The 18481-nt window shown below is 38.1% G+C and overlaps 1 protein-coding gene across 2 annotated transcripts; it reads left to right on the plus strand.

The window, feature by feature from the left end:
* The first annotated feature begins 8604 nt into the window (after positions 1–8604).
* Positions 8605–17995, plus strand: LOC121524905. Of its 2 annotated transcripts, none has more exons than XM_041810478.1 (7): positions 8605–8697; positions 10993–11112; positions 11248–11637; positions 11728–11841; positions 12357–12917; positions 13144–13260; positions 14495–17995. In XM_041810478.1, exons 1-7 carry the CDS (start codon positions 8616–8618, stop codon positions 15106–15108), a joined length of 1998 nt encoding a protein of 665 aa, XP_041666412.1. In that variant the 5' UTR covers positions 8605–8615; the 3' UTR covers positions 15109–17995. The 2 variants fall into 2 exon arrangements, with proteins under 2 accessions (XP_041666412.1, XP_041666411.1); XM_041810477.1 differs by having other exon boundaries at positions 8611–8697; positions 10974–11112; positions 11207–11637.
* The last annotated feature ends 486 nt before the right edge of the window (positions 17996–18481 follow it).

Consider the following 18481-nt stretch of genomic DNA (forward strand, 5'->3'; position numbering starts at 1 on the left):
TTTTGAATTTTATCAAATAATTATAACTTTTATCTCTGAACTGAGACATTTTTATCTCATAATTTCAACTTTTTAAGCTCATTTCTCCAATTTAAAATCTTGTAATTTTGTTTTAAAGCCTCATTGCTGTGACTTGCTATCTCAAAATTCCCCTTTTTATCTCACAGTTTGACTGAATTGCCCTTTTGGGAAAAATAAAGTTTCTTGGATATCACTTTTTCTGTCATTTTTGACATTCTATAGTGCTTTCAAAATTTGGATTTTTTTGATTATGATATTTAATCTCATAATTTCAAATTGTTTCTACAAAAAAGATAACAAAAACTGTGGCAGCCATCTAACTTTTGTTGTGATCCTGGCATTATTCCCACCTTTACCTTGACCAAAATAAGAAATATTTTTAAATACAACATTCAATTATTAATTGCCCTATGTAGACTGAATATTTATTAACTCAGTATGTCTGTGATAGCTAACAAATTAAATCAGTTTTTTGAAATCTGGATTCATTTACCTCATTACCTTTGGATAGCAACACTTTTTCCCGAATTAGATTTTTTAAGATCTTCTGAATCTACATTGTTTTCTCAGGATGATAAGATGTAGATTCATCCACATTGTTATCTTTTCTCTCAGTGAGAGAAAAAACATACATTTTGATTATGAGAAAATAGAGTAATATAAAATGTATGGATACATGTCCTCTAAGGGACACAGTTTTTATTTGTCCTATTTCAAATTTAAAATACTGCTATATGATAGATCTCTTTTTTAAATAAAAAAAGCTGTTGCTTTATTATTGATGTGTTAATAATAGCCAAACAACAGTATTGTAAAAAGATTGGCATTTTCAGAAATTGCAGCCCACGTTGTCAATGACAAATCGTTTATTCACACCTTGTCCAGGAGTCAAATGTAATTTTAGATGAGTTTATTCCTTTCCTAAGCACCTGTATCCTTTTCCTTTAAGAGAATAGAGACTGATCATCACTAGAGACCAAACACTTTGACAAAAATAAGTTAATAGTTTGATATTATCAATACGGCTGTTCTTGTCAAAATATTCCCTGAGAAACTGAGAGAATTGCAGAAAAGGTATGGAGACAAATCCATGCCAAAAGTTTTGTTAATTTGAAAAAAAAAAGGAACTGAAAAAATAAATTTTAAACTAAAAGTTTATGGTTTGATCCTGAATCAAAACTAAAAAATAAAAGTAAGCATAAGAGAAGTTTTTATTAATCTAAATAATGCTGAGAAACTTTGAAAAGTAGGGATGCTCAAAAAGACATTTTTTTGTATCAATGCAGTAAGTAGGCATAAGGGTAGCATGAACTAGCGGAATGCTATTTAGCGGCTGTTAAAGTCGGAGTCCTTAGTGTTTAGATGAAACTTCAGGCTTCAGTTGTCATTGATGACATCTGTGTGTCAGTTACTTATGCAGCTGTTAAGAGCTGGTAAAAATCAGGGCTTGTGCAGCCGCAGCCACTGTTGAGTTATAGTCCACATGCTAGCAAAAACAGATAATGTCAATGACAGCTTTGACAACTGAAGACTGAAGGTTGAGCTCTGTGACAGTGATGGTGAGATGAAGCTTCATGAAGCACTGAAGCTTCCCATCCAGTTGGTTCACTCATGGACCGAAGCTTCATGGTGCTTCATTTGCTCCACTGTGCCATCAAGTGGAAAATAAATGTCAAACAGACAGAATAATTATGATGACACCATGGCTTTGGTGTGTGAAGATTTGAGGTGCATAAATGAATGAACACAATGAATGACATTTGTGATGCCAATACATAAAATATGAATTTATTAATATTGTGTCTGTCTTCATAATAAAATGGCAGGGTCAATAGGAAAAGTGGTAACAAATTGGGGTGTTGTGATGTGACTGTGCTTGTGGTACTTGGGACATTTTTTTGATTTTCATTTAAAAATAACAGTTTCTCAACAGTGCTGGGCCTCAGGCGGTTTCTTTTTTTTTTTGAGAGAGAGAGGATTTCGCCTGCTTTTGACAATACCCTTTCACAGGGAACTGATGATACTGGGGTACATAAAAAAGCCACAGCAAGTCTGTAGAGGTGGGGATACACATTTTTGTTTTTCCCCAATAGTCCAGGGGATTCCCCAGCCTCCCAATGTTTGGTTCATCGAGGTATGTTTGGACCTCAACTGTTGGGTCCGCTGTGACGTTTTGGGTCCCGTCTGCAGGACTGTGGTGTCCAAACGATGCACAGAGTAACTCTGTGACTGTTGAGCAGAATCATAAATATTTAACATGTTATACATTTACAATTTTGGGAGGATATGGCGCGATTTGTAGCACTAAAACAATCGTGTTGACACCACACACGAGGATATTCAGACAAATAGTCGTTGCGATGAGGCTATACTAGGGATATGTCCCCACAATCGACAAGGGGAGGCAAATCTTGCCTCAAATCGAGCTTAAAGTCCTGTAGTGTGTGGCCGGCCTAAACTGCTAAGGATTTTGGCACACTGAGCTACTGCCTCTCCTGCTCCTCTTTATGCCATCATGTTGTATTTAATGCGTGCAGCTTACTTAAAATCTTTATATCTCATTAATTTCTACTGTGTAGAGTAGTGCTGACCGTGTGACTGTATGTTGCAGCCTATGGATAGACAGGCTAAACAAACAAGCGCCTGTCACATCCTGATTTGTGCCCAACATCATCATATCCTTTAACACCCCACCAATCACAGACAATCAAGCGCTAATTTCAAAGTTAACATTAGCAGCAAGAGTTCATTTTAGCTAACAAAATGGACAAACATTTTTGAAGGCAAAAGATAAAAACAGCTTTGACCCAGAAGTCATCAGCAGAAGTCGTGACACTTTTGTTGCATTTCACACATTTAACAACCAGTTGCTTCAGTAAACTTCCACTTAGCCCATAGCTTATTAGCCATCATTAGCAGCTAACAGTCAGATATCCTCCACACAAAACACCAACAAAAACTCAGCATTTTAAATCAACTATGTTGCTCACCCATTGATGATTTTGGTCCTCATAAGATGATGAATTCAGCTGCAACCACTGTTCACCTTCACTTCAGTAGCCTCGCCATGGAAAGAAAAATTACTCCTCTAGTTCAGTAACAGTTAAGTATTGTCCTCCACTTGTTGATAGTTTAGTGCTGTCCCTTTGACGTTAATCGATTGTGGCAACTCAGGGGTGAGATTTTATACAGCCATTGATTCCACTTCACAATTACCATAAGGTTTAAGACCAACAACCCCACCTTGGGAATTTCACCCAAGGAATTAACTGACTCACAGTAAGGGCACAGATTCGTTACTGAGCAGGCAGGAGACGTGGTTCCAGTCAATAAAAATATTCTTTATTACAACTTTTAGCAATGAATAAAAATCACTAAAGGCTATAAAAAAAGGAGAATAGGGAAAATAAGACCAAACAGAAACTGAGGCTACCAGGGGTGAAAAGGGCTGACGTGAAGGGAGGGGGATCCCAAAAATAACAGAAAATACCTGAAATCACCCCAGGAGCTCGTGCCAAGCACACACTCACTCTCACAGACGTGGAGGGGGAACCTTAACCAGGGAACACAGCACACCAGGAGGGGGACACCACCACCCAGGACACCAACTCCTCTACCCGTGGCTCTCAACTTCTGAAAGGAAAAAAAGTACATTAGATTGGCCAACAAACAGAATGCAAAATAACACAATGTTTCAAAACCTAAATGACTCAATGAGGAAAAGAATAACTAAAACAAAATTAACCAAACAATATCAATTAAGGGGAATAACTAATCACCTTAACTAATGTGGAAAACAACATAACCAAAGTAACTCCAAACATTCAATTTACAAAAGAAAAGATTAAGGTTTAAGGTTAACTCAAAGAAATATACCTTAACGTAAACAATTAGATTCCCAATTTCCCAAACAGTTCAATTCACTAGTCAAAGAAACAACCCAACCCCAAAATAAATCAAAATAGACCCCAAAAAGACATAATCACAAATAAACCCCAAAAGGAAATAATAAGCAATAAGCCCCAGGAGAAATAATCAGAAATAAACCCCAAAAGAAAGAAATTACCTTAACAAACCCCGAAAAGAAATAATTAATGGAGTTACAAACACCAACCAAATGGTTAACAAAACTGAAAGGTTAACTGTAACTCAAATGGTCCAATATACTCCCCAAACCCCATAATCATAATCATTAAAAGGCGTCCTCATGCCAGTTCATATCAAGCGCATGCAAAAGAGTCCATCAGCATGCAGTTAGAAAGGTGAGTCATGTGCCAGCAAATTAGACCAGTAAGCAAAGTATTCACAGCGCAAAGCAGGGCAAAAGCGCATGCAGCCAAGCAGCGGTGAGTAGCACCAGGCTTTGCACAAGTAACGTAGGTCCAGTCAGGCAATACACGTCGAACAAAGCAGAATAAGGCACATGCAGTGGAGAATCAAAGCAGCGGTAGCAAAGCAAAGCAAAGCAGCTGTAGCAAAGCAAAGCAGCCGTATTCCTTCCACCTCTGTAGCAGGCACGGGCTCTAACAAATAAGAAAAATCATCTCATTACAATTAGTGTGAATGTTTAAATGCCACCACAGTACGGACGGTTACTATGAGGGTTACATACCAGTCAGGCAGGTTTGCACACCCGAGAGAGAGAGCGACAACATTACGCGCTGGTATCCCCTATTCTGTTGCCATCCCCACAGGATAACCCACACAGCAGTATCTAAAAAGAGCATTAAATACCTGCGGTCACAGCGCCAGTAAAACAAAGCAAATAGATGAAATGGAGGCGGCTAACCGCTAGCCTACCTGTACCAGGGAGCAGCCGACAGAAGCCGGCTGAGCCAGAAGTGGGCGGAGCCAAGAACCACCGAGCAAGAGAGCGACCGCGGGGGTGTTATGAATTAAAAAAAAAAAAAAAAGATAAAGGCCCTCCGATTTCCCAGATACTACTGGCAGAGTGTATAGCACAATGGCATCGACGCTCGCCTGTGGATCACAGCCCATACTTTCGCGCCCCGGTGGAGGCAGTTGGGATCCCCGAATGGAGGAGTTAGGTGGAAAGAGCGGGCGGATGAGGGGGAGCTGGGCCGCACCCGCAATCGGTTCGCTAGCTTGCCTGGTGCCGCGTTCACCAAAAAGCACTCTGCCACAAATTTTAACACTTCCATTTGAACCCCACCATGACCACAAACAATCTGCTTCACACTTTTCACCAAACAAGGCTACATTGTCACTCACCACACATTAAAGGCCTTTCAACAATCCTATTCAGTCTCACTCATTCTCTTACCCATTAAACTTACATTTATATAAAAATGTTTTGCAAGGATTAATAGGTTATTGAACAGAAATTCCAACATGGAATCCTCCAAAAGTTCACCAAGTCTTCCATTATTATATGTTAATGTTAAAAAAGGCAAGTTATGGTCAGAAAGCCATTTCTGAAACTTTTTCCCAAAATAAATCAGAAGTATTACAAGAAAAGAAAAGGTGTTCCTGACTTTCAGCATTTTTGCAGAATGTATATTCATTTGAATGGATATTAAACTTAAGGTGCATAAAATCTCTACGTGGATACAGCTCATTCATTGTTCTAAAGTGCACTTTTTTGGCTTTAGGTGGAATAGAAAATTTCAGATAGTTACATCAGATTTTTCTAGAGGTGAAAAGAATGTTTGAGTATCCTTGGAACAAAAACCTCCTTTTTAAGGGTGAGGGGAAACACTCTTTTGAGAGTAATGATCTTAGAAATGTGTTTTTGCTACATTTTTCATGTGAAAAAAAAGACTGTCTTGACCAAACAGAGTTTGGTTCTTTTTGGTGCAGTTTAAGTTGTATTTCTTACAGAATTCTGTAAAATCTCAAATATTACCTCTGTCATCCATCACACAGGCCTGAGGCAGCAGTTAAGACTTAGTAGCGGCTCTATATAACATCAGTGTGTAAGGAGAAATTTTATGGTATTATACTGTTATTGTTACTATTTCTATTTTGATTGAAAGAGTGCTAAAAGAATGACTTCTTTCTCTCCAAAATGGCATCACAGTGGTGGTTCATTGTGTTGTATTTGACATAAATCTCCATTATGAAGCTGTATGAGCCAGGTGATGTTAGCAATAAGATCGATGGAGTGGTCTGTAACATTTCTATTCCTATAAATAGAGGGGGAAGGGAAAGAGTGTGGGTTTTGTACGGAGTTCTATGCACTGACCAATGTTGCCATTTAAATAACATTACTACGGGGATTTTGTATACGCTGATGAGGTGACAGAGTGCTAAAGTTGCGGACTGTCAAGTATGAAGTCTGGGGTTTGAATCTTGCAGAGTTCTCTAAATTGATTTCTTATTACCTGGCAAGGAAACATAAAGGACTTGAAAATTTGCTTCAATGTGTGATCATAACGACCGGCCCAACAAAATATTCATTACAGTTCGCACTAAATGGTCATTTTAATATTCGGATTATTTGCTCTGACATCACGCTGATAGTTCCGTCAGCTGCCCTTAAAATAGAAAATTGCTCTGCAGTCCTGTGAGCAAAGGAATCCCAACATAAAAACGTAATCGATAGCTAAAGTTCTGCTGTGGCTACCAGAAAAACTCTGAAATTAGAGACCTCAGAGTCACCTCGCTCTGCCCAATGTGGTGTTGATCTTGCACCTGCAGCACAAACGCTACAGCGTGATGACTCTTTGTCCACTGGTGAAGACTCTGTCTACCTGTCATCTACTCCCGCCCGCACATGCGCGGGTTCTGGCCTGATGCTGATTCACTGAAAGCATCCAGGATGACAAATACTGCGTATATTTCCTGGCCTGAGTGATTAAATTCATGATCAGTGCACAAGAGTTACCAGCCAAAAACAAACAGGTAAGAAGAAATCAATTTAGACAACTCTGCAAGATTCAAACCACGGACTTCATAATTGAAAGTCTGCAACTTTAGCACTCTGCCACCTCATTGGCATATCTGTAACTGCCTAAGTAATGTTATTTAAATGTTAACATTGGTCGGTGCATAGAGCTCCATACAAAACCCATAATCCCCCCCATTTATAGAAATAGAAATGTTACAGACCACTCCATCGATCTTATTGCTAACATCGCCCGGCTCATACAGCGTCATAATGGAGATTTATGTTAAATACAACACAATGAACCACCGCTGTGATGCCATTTTGGAGAGAAAGAAGTCATTCTTTTAATCACTCTTTCAATCAAAATAGAAATAGTAACAATAACAGTATAATACCATAAAATTTCTCCTTACACACTGACGTTATATAAAGCCGCTACTAAGTCTTACAGTTTTTCTCAGTTGGTTTGGCTCATATCTTGAAACAGAAATTACATTCTCAAAATAACAGGGACAAACCTCCAAACCACTTGGCAATTGTTCATAACAGAATGGAATTTCTCCTTCATTTATCAAATTGCAAATGTCTTAGTACGTGTCTCAATGTCTTAGTACATCTTTGCAAATGATTAAGTACAGATAGCCTGCATTTAGCACAATTTCCAAGTGAATAGATCTTGTTGATCTGAACTGATTGTTGACTTCTCAGTCTGATGGTTGTTCTCACCAAAACATGACAGCATCATTTCATTGTATAAGTCATCACATGCACAATAGTCTGTTCAATTGTCAAAACCATGAATACCATACATGAATCTCTTGGAACATTGGATAAATTGATTGACAGTCAGGTGAAACTAGAACTTGACGAACGAAATAGAAGTTTGACACATCTCAGATGACCAATCAAACTGTGTTTAGTTACCTGACAGGTGTTGTTCATGATTGTGAATGCTGCCAAACACGTACATATAGGTCAGGGTACACCCTGATCCCCCCACGCCAGAACAGGGCCAAAAGTTTGAACCTGAAAAAAAATACGATCTGAAAGTGAAAAAAAAAATCTGAACCCAAGAAAAGAAGATTTGAATGTGAAACATAAAGATTTTAATGTGAAAACATTAAACCTGCAACTAAAAAAGACCCATCTTAAATGTGGAAATATATTCAAGAGTAAAAAATGAAAATTAATTATTTAATTGAAAAAAATTACAGAGCTAAAAAAAAATATTTAGATTGAAAAAAACGTATGCTTATTTGTAGTTTCAGTTTAGTCTTTTTTATTCAGGATCAAACCATACACTTCTAGTTTCAAATGTATGTTTTGCACTAACATTTTTTTGTTTTATTTTTTCAAATTAACAAAACTTTTGGCATGAATTTAGCTCCATAAAACGGTTGATGCAACCAACCCCAGTCTCATTTAAGTATGATGTGATGAACAAGCCAATGTAAAACTTAATCACCAAGTCAGCTTATTACCGAGAAATAAAGCTTTATTTCAAAGGGATTTAGGGATGCCAATAAACCCAATAAACAGCTACTAAATACACCTTTGGTATTGAAAATCTCTGCTTTAATTTTTTTGGCAACGGCTTCCTCATTGTGTAGATAAACCGCGATCAACAACGACCTCTACAGGGCAACTACCATAGAATCTCCGGGAATCGTCCAATCACAGCCACAATTTCGGATCACGTGTCCCCGCTGCTTGGTACAGAAGGGAATGAGCAGCAACAGTAAACATGGCGTCGTCTCCGTTCATCTTCATACCAGAACGACACTGGACGGAGGAGAAAGAGAGGGCGCTCATTGCGTTTTTCTCCAGTAAGTTAGACTGTCCACACCAGCAACTTTAATTTAAGTTTAGAATTGCTTTCAAAATTGCTGTGGAGTCGGGAAGGGCAACATTTGCGGGCAACCGTTGCTCGAAGGGACCGACGGTTGTTAGCATTGAGCAATATCGACAGTAAATAGCAATGGCGATAGCAACTTACGTCAAATAGCTGGTATTTTCTGTAAAAAAACATCCAAACGAAAATATTTGGGCTGTTTATGTATTATCGACGCTTCGCTTGCATGTTTTACCATAAATATAGGAAATTTAAGAAGTTTGTGGACTTTATATTTCATCTCAATCTTTCATATTTGGGGCTATATTTTGGTTGAGAAACATTTTTGGTATTTCAGCCTTGTCCCCTGTAAGAAACAACAGCACCTCGGAAAGGCTAAAATTTCTCTTTAAATGACTCCTAACGCTTAAGAAGACACACACCAAAACATTAGAAAAGGGAATTACATAAAACTTGCAGAAAATCCATGAAGCCCCACAGAAAAGACCAATTTTCCCCTGAAATACATGCAAAAATTATAAAGCCCAAATGATTATAAATTGTGTGAATGATGTACTATTATTAGTTACTCAACTTATAAAAATGACTTTTTCAGCAGTCCTCTTGGACTTATCAAAATAAATATGAAATATGACACCAACTGTTATAATATACTGTACAGGTGACTAAAAATGCATTTTGATTTACTTTGGTATCTCTAAAGTACAGATTATTTAAAGTTCCTTTTGAAATCAAAGTTTTTATGTATGAGAAAATTTTACTATTAACTGTATTTGACACAGTGATGTTAGATTATTTCCTCCCTGTATGTTTAGTTTTACTGTTTGTCACATGAAACATTTCACATTTTAACCATTTTTAACTTTTCCTTGAGAAACTTTGATTTAATTTGGATCAATAGCAAGTTCTTTTTTTCATGGTTAAGCTAATGGTTTAACCTTTGATAAACCTCAAGTTCCTGATGTCATTTAGAAAAAGCAGTTTTTTTTCTGGAAAGGAAGTAAAGCCCCCCTTTCTTAAGACAGTACAAATTACAGTAGAAGTATAACAAACAAGAGTTTCTTGAGAAATTTAGGAAGCTTAGTATTTAACCTTAACTGAGTTACTTACACAGAGAAAGCAACTAAATATGAGTATCCAAATGTTTTGGGCTTGATTGAGGTTCTTCATTGAGGTCCAGTTGACCCCTTGATGGACATTTGGATAACCATGACCTGGATGAATGAGAACCTACACAAAAGTATATGTGAGAAGTGTTAATGCTGTCACATTAACCAGGGATCACTGGACCTATATAAGTCATTTTGTACATGCAGTCTTGCATATCTCTCAATCTTTTAACAGTGTTAAACAGCATTTTTGACAGAATGGAATAAGTCATGATTTCAGACCACTCTGCTGCAGCAGTGTAGCACTCATTTAAATTATCAGTCGCAGAGGCCAACATTATAAAACAATCTCTTTGACTTCATTTAGTCTACCTGGGAAGAATTGCTTCACATTGTCAATATGGAGATAGAAACTTCTTTTAAAAGTGAGTAGTGATTGAATTTTAAGCATGAAATTTATTGCAGTTAACAGTCACATTTAAGCCATCAATTGAAAATGTATTTGAAAGCTCTGTTATCAGTGTTACAGCAATGCTCAAAACCAAGGATGTCCTTAGAGTGGGGCATTCCTGGATGCAATTTTACAAATGCAGAATATGATGAATGTTTGTTATGGCATATGTAAATTCCTGATGCACCAACACATAACTTTTTTTTTTTTTTTAAAGATTTGTTTTTGGGCTTTTATGTCTCTATTTGAAATGACAGTAAATGGAGAAGGACATCGGGACTCCAACTGCCCAGTTCAGAAACTAGAGCCTCCTTACATCCCCATTGGGCATTACCATCTGCACCTTGACACAAAACTAACTTGAAGGTTTCAAACTGAAAAAGAAAATGGTGGACCAACCTAGCTTCAGTTTGTAACGATCAATTGAACCGATTTTATTCAACTCAAGTAGAAAAGTTGCATCTCAAGTTAACTTCAGGAAACTTGTTAACATGAGTTGAATAAACTGAATTCAGTTTTTTTTTTTTTTTTTTTTTTTTTTACAAGTTGAGGCATTTTTTCTTAGGCTCCTGATGTTTTCTTTTTTTTCAGTGCAGACTTATCTCTTGCAGTGGAAATCACTGACACCCCCCCCCCCCCCCCCCGTCTGAGATGTGTGCTCAAATGTTTAATAATAATTTCAGTATGAAGTTTGTTTGTTTTCTCCTAGAGCACAGCTGTCTGTGGAACCACAAAACAGAGGGCTACAAGAACCGACAACTGAGACTGAACACACTAGAACACCTAAGGGTCCTTCTGTCAGCCCACCCCCCTCCTGTTCGATTCACAAGTAAGGCATTTCTCATTTTCGGTACAGTTGTTGCATTTCAGCCACCAGCACTCCGAATTTGAAATATAGTATTTTTCTTATCCCTTTTTTCAAGGTACAAAGGAAAAGTACTATCCTCTTTGTTTTTCTTTATAGTTGAAGACATCAAGAACAAGTTCAGAAACCTCCGCACTACCTTCCAGCGTCAGCACAAACTGGTGAAGGAGAGCGAGGCATGCAGTTCAGCAGACGTGTACGTGCCTCAGTGGAAACACTACCAGCAGCTCATGTTTCTGCAGGATCTGCAGGGATCTTCCTTGGACCAGGAGGATGGACAGGATGAGCCCCCACTTTCACCGCCGATGGTTCAAGAAGATGACAGCAAACCTGTAGTCCACCCTCAAGGACTGATCATCTCCTTCCTCCCCAACCAGCCAACGATCCCTTCCTCACCCTCCTCCTCGTCCTCCTGCGTCCCCACCGACATGACGATGAAATCTTTCTGGACTGAAGAGAAGGAGCGTGCACTCATAGCTTTTTACTCGGGTAAAGAAAACAAATATTAAGACTGATTAAGTGTTTAGATTCATACAGTTTTAGAAATTTACAAGGTGATTTATGTATTGTTATACACAGAACATAGTTGTCTCTGGAACAGGAAGTCTGAAAAACACAACAACCGTCAGCTCAGATCAAGGCTGCTGGAGAATTTGAGGAGCCAGCTGTCTGACAACACAGTGCCTTTCTCAGGTAAATATCACCTGCTCCTGTAGTTTAAAAACTACAACCCCACACATAACTGTCGGAGATTTTAAATAGCTCAGCTTGCTTAATATTTTTCTCTGTTCAAGTAATTTTCACCAGACAACATAACAACAGTTAGGATTTGTTCCCTGGAGTTAACAGCAGCTCTAGACCTAGATATTAAATTCTTAATAAACAAGCAGCCTAGTTTCTCTCTCCCTTGCCATTGTTGTTGACAAAGCTGTTACTGTAAGTCCCACCCTTTCTTGACTTTCAGCCAGTCACCAAAAAGAGCAAGAACATATTTTGCTTGATTGGGTGTATTTGCTCTTAAGGATTATATGGCAATATTATGACTTACTTACTTATCTGGACCAGTTCTAAAACCTGTAGTACCTTAAAGTTATTTACTCCTGAATAAATGCACCTCAATTACCTTTAAACTTGAGACAAAGAAAAAAAACAACCTGAAATTTGAAAGAAACAAAGTAGATGCATATGTTTTTGTGTTTATTTCGCAGTTGAAGACATAAAGGCCAAATTCAAGAACCTTCGGACAGTTTTTAACCGAGAGTACAAGACGGTGCAGTCTAGCAGAGTGTACGACAACCTCTACATGTCCAAATGGAAACACTACCAGCAGATGCTCTTCCTCTGTGAGGCCTGTGATGAAGATGACAACCAGGACTGTGTAGAGATGCTAGCTCCACTGGAGGATGAGGAACATGGAAACACAACGACCTCCTCCATCCTGAGCAGCATCTCCTCCAGCTCCACGCACGCCAACAGCATCAAGTTCATCAGCTCCTCCGCTCCTTCCAACGATAAAATTAACCACAGCACTGCTTACCAAATCTTCCTCCCTCAGTGTCCAGATAATCTGAAAATAGTGAACCACAAGTCTGCTCCTACACTCCCCCTCTCTCGAACAACGTCACCACCAGACATTAAACCCTCCATAGCCCCCTCCACTCTAACTTTCTCTACGTCCAGTTCAGTTCATACAGACAGCTTACAGACCACTGACTCTCGTATTCACTGGAACGAAGCCAAAGTTCGGCAGCTCATTTCCTTTTACTCTGGTAGGTGGCACCAGTTTTCTTCTATCTTTTCAGATAAAGGGCTGTGTAGTTGAGTGGTATCTACTAGTCGTACTTTAAGATGTTTTATTGGGCCCTAGACTGATTAAAAATCAGATGATCGAGTCTCTTTTTGCTTGCTCCAGACGTTACTAGTTTAATTAAAGATATAAGACTTAAATTAGGTGAAAGATTGTATGCTAATTGTGTGGTTGATTATGATATCTAGCACACAGCTGCCTATGGAACCACAAGTCAGAGAGCTACAAAAACAGACTGCTGAGACAAAGCCTGCTGAAGATGTTGAGCAACATCCTGTCAGACCACGAGTCTGTCCCTTTTACAGGTAACAGATGCTCTTTTTGTCTGTTATGATGGTCACTGTTAACCCTTTCCCCCAAGCCAGTTCTGGGGCTGGTGCTGAGCTAGAGCTTCATCCAATTTGAAAAACTGTGTATTCTGGCCTAATTTATCTCCTTTTGGGGAAACAGAACTGGTTTTCCCAAGATAATACATTTCTCATTATTAAAGAAAACAACTGAAATGTACCCATTATCATGAGTAAAGTTACATTTATGCATGCATTCTTTGTCAGGGATTTTATAATGAGGCACTTTTATAATGTCTGTTTTGTTGTTTCTTTGCTCAGTCATTTTGTTCCAATTCAAATCCAAACAAAAACATTTTTTACAAATTTAATTTGTGAGGTTGAAAATTTACAGATAATTAGGAAATCATGCTTGATTTTTTTTGGGCCTGTGGATCCTAAAACGCTACGTCTGCCAAATCAAGCTATAATTGTTTTAACATGTCGTCTGTTCCATGCATTAAGATCTTGATAATAACAGAATTCGGAAAAGCTAATATAGGCACATTTAATAATAATAGTAATAATAATAATAATAATAATAATAATAATAATAATAATAAATCCCCGAAGGGAAATTAATTTTTTTATTACTATTAAATTTATTATTTATTATTAAATTCATTATTTAATGCAAAAAATTCACGTTTTATAACACCTAAACCATTCCCATATTTTCAGGGATGTCCGCATTAATGCATTTATTAAGATTAATAAAGGTCTATAGTTAGTGAATTGATTTTTTTGAATTCCATTATTTGCAACGCTTTATTGTCCCTTTTAGCACAGTTTGGCTAAGCTACATCAGTGCCACCCTACAGCCACAATGGTGGAAAATAAATCCACCAATTAGGGATGGCAATCGAGAACCGGTTCCAGTTGACAGCCAGTTCCAATTGGTTTAATCCACCAATATCATTTACATTTTTATAAAAATCCGCAAACAGAGTGACATGCACCGTCTGTTTAACAGTGGTTTCATGCCAAGCATGCATCTTTTTGCACAAGGACTCTTGATTTTGTCCAAGATAACAGTTTATTTACATATGCCCAGAGATCTAGGACTCAGAGACTAGATAATTATTTTATTTTATTTGCTTGAGGTTTTATCATTTTGTTTTCTTGAAAAAACACCACAAAATGCAAGGAAAATTGAGATTAACTAAGAAGTTCTGAGGCTAACACTTTTGGCATTTTTTGTTTTTCTATCCAGTTGAAGACATAAAGACAAAGTTCAGAAACTTGCGAACAACCTTCCAGCGGGAACACAAGGCGGTGAACTCCAACCAAACGTGCGGCTCGGAGGACTTTTACGTCCCCAAGTGGAAACACTACAATGACCTCATGTTCCTCTGCGACTCCTGCGACGAGGATGACCGCCCTGAAGAGGTGCACTACATAATACCACAGGAGCCCCCTCCTCTCCGCCTGGACAACCATGCCCCACCCACTGCCCTACATTACCACACCCCCACCCAAACTGAAGCCAGAATCAACATCCCATCACAGAGCCGGGAAGCCCCGCCCTCGCCTACTCCTCCGGACTCTCAGCGCTCCTCTCCCTCCTCCTCCTCCGCATGCACCTCCCCCTCCTCACGAACAGAAAGCAGAGTGTCGGGACGCAAGCGAGCAAGCTTCCGGCCCCCAGGGATCTCCAAAGAGGTTCTGGATTTTATGAGAACACTGTGTCAAAGCCAGGTGGCGTCACCGCACGCTGGCTTTCTGAAGTACGTAGAGGAGTGTTTGAACGAGACGCCGCCAGATAAAGTGAAGAAACTGAAGAAGACGATAATCGAGACGATCCACAGTGCTTCAGAGGAAAGTTAGGATCTTGGTTTCAGCCTTTTCCCATTCCACAGCAAAAGTTAGGATTTTAGTCATGAGTTGTCATCTGATTCTGATTTAACCTTTTTAAAAAAACCTGAGTGAGATTTAAGCCTTATTTAACCTGCCTGCAAGGGAAGGCAACTTAAAGTGCTATAATTAGGCATAAAAATGGCAAAGAAACATGTCTAACATTAGAAACCAATGAAGAAAAAAAACATTGAGCAAGCAAACCTAAACAAAAACAGTTTGTTAAAAGAGAAAGCAAAATATGAAATATGATACAGATGACAGCATCATAGCCTTAATGATCATTTCAACAGAGCAATCATTGGGATGTTAGCATTTTGTTGAGGCTCCCAGTAACCAAACAGTAATATATGCTAAATCTGATTAATTTTCTTAATATAGTTCAACATGATCGTGCCCTACTGTGCTATGATTGGCCGGTACACGTCACCTTTAAGTTTGATATTATGACTTTATTTAACAATGTTTTCCCACACTGTCTAAGGCCTGGTTCACAGATAGGACAGAGGGGGTTTTTTTGCCTTTAATTCACAAGAAACTGGGTGTTAGGTCACTGAAAATGCTATTTTGCTATGCTATTTTTAAAAAGTGAACATTTTAGAAAATCTGTTTACAGTGTTTATGTGACATTTCACTCATTTAATGCTCTGATTCCTCAAACACTAAACTATCTGAATAGCATTTCATACATTTAGAAGACTTTTAATATGAACATTTGAAAAACACTTCATTATACTGTATGTTACAAGAACCATTTGTTACTTGCAGACGTGAAGCACCTTTATGTTAACATACCTAAGGACAGGCATACACTGTATGATTTCAATATTTATGTCCATGACAGTCGTGGTGGTTGTTGTCTCAGACCAAAGATTCAGACGCAACGAGACATCTGATGATGTTGCCTGCAATTCAGTTTGTCGAACCCTAGACAGCTGGTTTCAGGACGTTGTAAGCAGAAAAATGTTAAAAGGGAAATATAAATTTTGTTTTATAAGCCTGTAAACATCATCAATTTAGTCCCAGTGGAATATTTAAAAGTTAAAATCATGCACGAATTTTGGGAACAATTGCATGTTTTTTACTTTTCAAACAGAACATGAGCCTGATGAACACTCCTCTCCCCTAAATGAGCAGCACACATGACCAGGATGTGCAGCGATGTAAACGCCATTTGATAAATTCAGCGCTGTAGGAGCTAAAATTGTCCATGGAAAATTAATTATCCTCAGCAGATATTTGAGATGTAAGAAGCTGAGCTAGCAAAGCAAATTTGTGCTCTATATGTGCTGTGAGATTTTGCTGCCCCCCAACGATGGTGATGAAGAATTAGTGGTGCCTGATGTTATGCATGAACAAGAGGATCAATATGATGAAAATGTAGTAAAAATGTAATGTTCAATACTGTCCGTCTTGTAGAGAGGTCTGGACTGGTCTTAAGACACACCTGAGGCTCATGATGTCTGTAATCATGCTGTACGAGTGAAATAAGGACAACTCTGACAGATGCCAATAAATTCTCTTTTTAAAAGTCCTGCAGGTAGAGACTGAAGTTATGTTGAGGGCGACTGCAAGAGAGTCAGTCATCACTCACCCAAGACGGTTGAAAGTTTGATGTCATGCAGAGTCAGAGTCAGACTACATGTTCTTTTTTTTTTGGGGACAGTGGTCATTATGGTCAACAGAGAACAAGAGGGTTGGGGCTACACAACCCCTGGTGAACAAACATACTGTATGAACTGTATGCATTGAATGATATGCTTTCCTAAAAATGCTTAAGGTGGTTACAGAGTGCATCTGTTGTTCATCAACATTTCTTTATTTTAGGTCTGTTGTGGTAGTTTATTTTCTCTGTGTCATAGTTTCATCTCAATCACCCATCTTTCACTTTGGACATTTGAAATGCAGTCCTAGAACTCTAATCAATCAGTCATGCAAAAAGTTCATCTGACTGGTCTGGAGCAGCTGATCATGTTCCTCTGAAAACTGGTCCAACTTCTAATCCCACCATGACTTGTGTCAGAATCATGTTGAAATCCCTCAGTGCACGCCTGGATTAATTTAGCATATCAGTCATAAAGTATCCTGTCTGTAAGTAAAGTGTTTTACTAAAAGAAATTTCAAGGGATCAAGAACATTTTCTGCACTAGTATGCTTGGGCGCTGTTATCTTTATTTTTGAATACATTGAGTGCTTTTATACAACATATTCTGAACAGTGAAATCCTTCCTCCTTCCGTGGCTGTAATGTGATCAGTATTAAAATATTTCTATTTTTCAAACAGGTTGAACAGATGTCTTAAACTCACACCACTGTAATTAACTTTATGTTGTCAAACAGCTCTGAAAATGTGGGCTCAGAAGATTTGTGCTGTACGTATGAACAGAGCTGTAAAATGTAATCAAATTAACATTTTAATATTCCTTAATATTTAATAAGCTTTTATGTTAAATGCACTTATAAGTACTGTTACTCCTTTTATATTTATGTCCTAAATTGTTACTTTAATGCCTTTTTTTTCTGTTTTAAACTCATTTTGAAATGCTGCACAGCTGTAAGATACCTGCAAGTTGTTGATTGAGTTAAGAACTGATCATTATGCAGCCTTTTAAATTTTGTTTGTTTCAATAACATTTTGAAACATTAATATATTTTCTGCATTGTATCAGCAGCTGTAGTTACCATTTTTCAGTATGCTTTGGAGTTGCACGTATAAATGCGATTGTTTTATTTCCTACTTTGTTCAGCGTTTGCACGTTTAGGTATGAATTTAAAGTGCCTTAACAGAATCACACTTGATGTTTTTTTCTGTAAATTTGCCAAAATTTCTTTTTTCACCCCCTTTTTTTTTTTTACTGAAAATGTGTTAAGTTCAATGTTGATTTATAAAACTTAAGAAAAAACAAGCACGTGTAGTGGTGTTGTCTTTTGTTCTTGGCTCAATGTTTCTTTATAAAAGTATGGGGTTTCTTGTATTTTACCAGAAGTCACATTCAAAAACCTCCTTTTTTACATTTGCAGCCTAATCTTTTATAAAAACAACCGATACGATGAGGAACCTTGTAGTACACTTAAGGTGATTGTACACAGTGGAGTGCCCTCACACCCCGGTGCATGTCGCAACCTTGAGAGTGTGGGAATAATTGAGTGTGAGTGACCCGTACTGTGTGCTGCAGCAAAGCACAGTAAGCATCTCAATCCTCTTAGGACTATTTTTCATGTAAAATGAGAAAAAAACAGGACATTACATATTAGTGATGCTACTGCTTTCTTGCAGTAGGTGGTGCCAGGGTTGGAAAATAAGTTTTTACCTACCTGCCACAGTGGCTGGTGAATTAAAACATCA

The sequence above is a fragment of the Cheilinus undulatus genome, linkage group 17 (genome assembly GCF_018320785.1).
Source record: "Cheilinus undulatus linkage group 17, ASM1832078v1, whole genome shotgun sequence".
NCBI classification, from domain to species: domain Eukaryota; kingdom Metazoa; phylum Chordata; class Actinopteri; order Labriformes; family Labridae; genus Cheilinus; species Cheilinus undulatus.

Excerpts from the sequence above, each read along its gene's own strand:
- LOC121524905 (XM_041810477.1), top strand. The coding sequence starts at position 8,616 with ATGGCGTCGTCTCCGTTCATCTTCATACCAGAACGACACTGGACGGAG. Across the intron at positions 11,638-11,727 it reads ACTCATAGCTTTTTACTCGG|AACATAGTTGTCTCTGGAAC; the intron begins GTAAAGAAAACA and ends TGTTATACACAG. Across the intron at positions 13,261-14,494 it reads CGAGTCTGTCCCTTTTACAG|TTGAAGACATAAAGACAAAG; the intron begins GTAACAGATGCT and ends TTTTCTATCCAG.